Source organism: Centruroides sculpturatus, unplaced genomic scaffold (genome assembly GCF_000671375.1).
Source record: "Centruroides sculpturatus isolate CEXI.00-Female unplaced genomic scaffold, Cexi_2.0 scaffold4612, whole genome shotgun sequence".
Lineage (NCBI taxonomy): Eukaryota > Metazoa > Arthropoda > Arachnida > Scorpiones > Buthidae > Centruroides > Centruroides sculpturatus.
Window position 1 is genome coordinate 1 of NW_019388697.1, and position 5,495 is coordinate 5,495.

The window sequence follows — 5,495 nt, forward strand, 5'->3', positions numbered from 1 at the left end:
TTTTGGTTAACGCAATTGCAATTAAATTTTCAATTATTTAATACAAAACAGTTTTGCTATTTACGTTATATATGTTAATGCTGTCATAGTCTTGTACATTCCAAAAAATTTGTTAAAACTCGTGCTGAATATCAATTTACTTCATATGCTATACAAAGAAAGCATTTTCTCCTTACATTTGCAATTATAAAGATTTAGTTTTTCTCACAAAAGAATTAATTTTATATATTGTTTTAATAATTTACGACAACATAATTCAATCAGTATGCATTCCAAAATACAAATCATGTTGCAATTAAATTACAACATACTCGAGAAACAACTTACAACATTATTAGTAAAATTTTTAGTGAAATCAAGATAGTCTTGTCAATAAATGAAATGGCAAGATTTAAAATTGCTTTTAATTTAATTTAATTTATTTATTTGTATTAAATAACAAAATAAATGACTAAAATATTTGACATTTCTAAAATATGATGACAATGCGCAGATTTTCAATATGAGAAATTCATTGTACATTATAATGTAATGAAATTTATGGTTCTGTACATAAGCAAATTCTTTTCTATATATATATATAGATGACATTATTATAACAATGTAAAGTCAAATGTTTTGAATAACGTTTTAAAATCTGAAGCCATTTCCACTTCTTCAGCTTTAGTATATTTACAAGCTTTCCAATCAGCACAATGAGGTATATTTAGAATTTCTTCACTTGCTAAAACTTCCCTGTAATATACAAATAACAATTAATTAGAACCAATGAATCAGGCTTCCCTGTAATATTTTCATATTTAACAAACATTTATAATTCATTGATTTACATGAATATATATAATTATTTTTAATATGTATGTTACCTGCCAAATTGAAGAGGAAACTGTGTTCTTATTCTATGAAATAATTTTTCACCAGATTCAAATTCAACATAGAAATACGGTTTACCAGGTGGAACAATCTAAAAAGATCAATTAAACATTACATACTTTTAACAAATACAATGGCCAGAACAATAATAAAATATAAAAATATTCACAGATTAGAAGAAACTATAAATAGCTTCATATTCTTGGAATTGAAAAAGGACAAGATATGAAGACATTTACAGTTTCATCTAATTTGTAAGTACTTTTATATTATACAGTATAACCTCCAAATAGTGGAAACCATTGGGACAGAAAAGTTTGTCTGCTATTTAGAGGTAAATATAATGGATGTCCTATTTGAAGGGTCTGGGGATTGTAGAAATGTTCGTTAAGTAGAGGTGTCCGCTATTCGGGAGTGTCCATTAATGGAGGTTTCACTGTACGTGGGTTGTTCAAAAAGTTCCTTAACTTTTTGAATAGCATGCCTCCAGTTGGTTATTTTTTAATCCGCTTGAATGTATTGTGTCCGCAGAAACCTCCCGAGTAACCTCCTTCAATCCGTTTGTTGGTATCTTGCTTTGGTGATTAGTTATGGCCGTTTATGTGAAGGGTGTTTGTGGGGTTCGGCAAAAAATTGATCTGTGGAAATGAGCTCTTTGAAGGAGCAGTGTTGTTCTGTGAAATTCTGTGTGAAACTTGGGAAATCCTTCATGAAAACTTCCCGTGGGTGGGTGAAACATCCCCTGTCCCAAGAAAGCTCGACAAGTTTGCTCAAATGTTAAGGTGACATTGACTGTTTTTTTCGATGCAAAGATGATTGTGCATCATGAATATCTACCTATAGGCCAGACAGTCAACATAGAGTACTTACTACCTGGGGGTTATGAAATGCCTAAGACACAGAATCAGGCGAAAATGGCCTGAACTTTGGAGGAGCAGTGAGTGGTTTTTTCACGACAATGCACTGGCTCATTTGTCCCTCAGAACTTGCGAGTTTTTGGCCAAAAACAAAACTGCCGTGCTTCCCCACCCACCCTACTTACCTAACCTGGCCCCATGTGACTTTTTACTGTTCCCCAAACTAAAAAAACACGCTGAAAGGAAAAAGATTTACCACCATTCCAGAGATAGAAAAAAAAACAACGGAGGAGCTTATGAGCAGTCCAGAAAAAGTGTTCCAGGACTGTTTCAAAAAGTGGAAACACTGTTGGGATAAGTGTGTACATTGGGGAGGAAATTACTTTGAAGTGGACCCTGATAAATAAATTGTAAGTGAAGTATTTTTTTTGTAATAAATAAGTTTGGGAACTTTTTGAACAACCCTCATATACTGTAGTTTATTAAAAATTATATAACAATATATTTAACCTATGCTACTTATTAAATAAAGAGTTCAATGAAAATAGATATCAATATACAGAGATAATACCTGACTTAGTTCTGAATGTTTAGGAATTTCATCTAAATTTATATCTTTTTCATCTGCTTGAGAAAAGAAGACTGATTTAAGTCTGTCTATCATATCAAGTGGTATGGGAACAACCTGAAACAATATTCATGAGAATATAAATAACATTAAGAATTACTTAAAATTTATAATACTTGTTAATACTGTTATTCTTATATATAAAATGTTCTGTATAAGAATAACAAGTATTTTCTAGCATTAAATTTTATATTATTTAGAGAATTTTAAATTTATACTTTGAATTATTCACTGAAGCTTTTAATTTTTAAGTAATCTGGGCTAATAGATTATGATATATTGAACAATAGCTATTTAAAAAGTTTTTACCTGAATCTGAAGATGAGAACTTTTATAATTTCTTTCAAAAAACACAACAGTTTTATTTTGAGAATTGAAAAACTTTTTTAAGGATTCTTTATATCTTTCTATTTCATGCAATGCATCTGGTGGAAGTTCAATAGTTGACTGATGATGAGCAATGGGAAGAATAAGTATATGATCATTTGTCAAACCACCTTTAGCTAATGCTAAGTAATTCTATTAAAAATAAATAAATTGTTATGATTATTTTAAATATCTACTACTTTTACAAAATAAATCATAACAAGAACATACATGATCTCCTACACTGACAACTAAATGTTTCTCCACTTCAGGACTTGCTAAACAAAACCAGCATGGTCCTTGAGGTTGATCTGTAATGTTTTTAAAATATAATATCAACATTAATACTCTAGTATTTGAAAATATTTTTAATTATTAAATTTTTATCTATGTTATATATCACCAAAGATGCAATTTAATTGATTACATCCATACTGATGTAGTTAACAAATTCAAACTAAACAAAAAACTTTTTAATAATGAATTATGTTTATAAGAACAAATACAAATTTACAAGTAAATAAATCTGGATGAATCTTCAATTTAGTAATGTTATAATATATTAATAATAAAAGATTATTGTAATTTAATCAACAGTAAAAACTAGCATAAATAAATATTTTCTAAATGAAACTGTTTAAACCAAATTGTTACCAAGCATTGATATGAATCATTTTATCAAACAAACTAAATGTGATATTCAAAATTACTTTATCATTACAGAATAAGAACTGTCTTAATTCTCAAAAATTTCAATATGAAAGTATTGCATCAAAATATATTCTACAGATAAATTTTTACAAAAAATGCTATAAAAATAAAAATTTCTTACGTTTCTTTGGACGAGGAGTATCTACATGACGATGTTTTCTTTTCTTACTATAATCATCATCATCATCAGTGTAATCCATATTATAAAAAAATTGTTGTGTTGCTTCTTTCTATAAAATTTTGTTATAAAAGAATATTTAACAATGAAATTATTATGTACGATAAATGAAAGAAATTATAATTATGAAATACCTTAGGTGTGCAAATTGATTCTGGGAAATTATAAGGACTTTCAGTTACATCTAATGGTTGTTTCGTCAATTCAGTTCGCTCAATTGATGAACTTGGTTCAATAGAAAATGCATACAACCACTTAAAAGAAAAATAAGCATTAATAAATGTATAATTAATAAAAAATAAATATTTAAGTTAATGTTGAATAAGTTACCTTCTCTTTATTTGGATTGCCAACTTTATTTAGAGCAATGAAACGAGTTACATTACAAGTAGATTCTGCTAAAACTTTATGATTTCTGTGAAAAAAAAAAAAAGGAAATGCTATGAAAGTAATTTTCAAAAGAGAATGAGAAGAGAATTCAAATTTTCATCTAAAACTATTTTAACTAAAAAGATTCAATAATATATCTAAAAATATACCTAGTTTTATATTTTTGATATTTATACAAAATCAATTTTGTAAATATTTTAATACATATAAGTATTATATATATAAATTAAGAGCTGTCCATTAATTACATGTACAGTTTTTTATCCACTTTTGATTCCCTCCTCTACATTGTATACAATGATGTACTTTTGGGCAAACCTCTCTCTCCTGTAATTATGTATACAATAGTTTGTGAACCATTGACACTGAAGAAACGATTAAAAAAGATTTTTCTGAAAATATTTTCTAACTGATAGTTTCTTCACATGATTAATAATAATTCTTACAGCTTATGAGAACAAATTTGTATGCAAACAAAACCACTAAAAAGTCTTCATAGACAATGCCTCAATCTCCCACTCATCATTGTGTACAACAATGTACATGTACTTTTGAAACTCCCTTTAAACAGTATACATACTTAATGGGCAGCCCTTTATGTATAAATTATATATACTGTATAATTTTCACACTTGAATTTCGTGTACTTTTGCAATAATTTGCAAAAGTTAATTTAAATGTAATCCATTGAGAGTATAGTATTTTGCAACATGCAATAAATTAATCATCATATTTTGCAATATATTTTTTAAGAAATAATTAAATGGCAAAAATATATAAATTTCAGTATAACAACAGAAATTAATCACTTTTAAGTTTATTTAGCTATGAAATATAACTTTAAACAAGGGAATTCAAAATATTTTATCTTGTTGGTTCATTACTTTTTATCAAAAACTATATAAATATTTATACAGTAATAAACAAAAAAAAAAAAAAAATAATTTACAATATTATGAGAAAAATTACAGTAAGACTGATAAAATAAAAAGCATAGAAAAGTTGGTTGCAAATATGAAGCAAAATTTTCATTTCTCAATAATATATTTTAATAAAATTTTTTAGAATGATTAACAAAGACATTGCCTTTATTTTAAATTGTTAATTAGGTCTAATTATAAATGTATCGTACATAGTTTAACAATGATGAAAATAATATATTATAATTTTTTTCTATATTCCCAAATACTCCAATTCATATTTTTATTATATATTGTTTTGCATTCAGACTGATGCCTTAGTTACAAGTGTCATATAATATTTTATGAAGATAGATCTTTATCCCAAAGCATATATTTTTTTTTCTAAAAAACATTTATAACTAAATAATTTTATCATTTTATAGCATTTATAACTCAAAAGTTTTGATAACTAATTCTATCCTAGGAATATAATAAGAATTTAATAATACATATATTCTTGAATTTTTTAAAACTTTGTTTATTGTATTAGTCTTGTATTAGCCATTAAAAAAATATACAAAATTTATTTT

The 5,495-nt window shown here is 26.4% G+C and overlaps 1 protein-coding gene across 1 annotated transcript; it reads right to left on the reverse strand.

Moving 5' to 3' along the window:
* Positions 1-406: 406 nt before the first annotated feature.
* Positions 407-4,028, reverse strand: LOC111617042 (CWF19-like protein 1; the record flags this gene model as incomplete). Its single annotated transcript, XM_023358381.1, has 8 exons — positions 407-735; positions 867-964; positions 2,302-2,415; positions 2,668-2,877; positions 2,956-3,035; positions 3,557-3,665; positions 3,748-3,867; positions 3,944-4,028. Coding segments are annotated over 8 exons (958 nt in total), but the record flags the coding sequence as incomplete, so codon positions are not given.
* Positions 4,029-5,495: the final 1,467 nt, after the last annotated feature.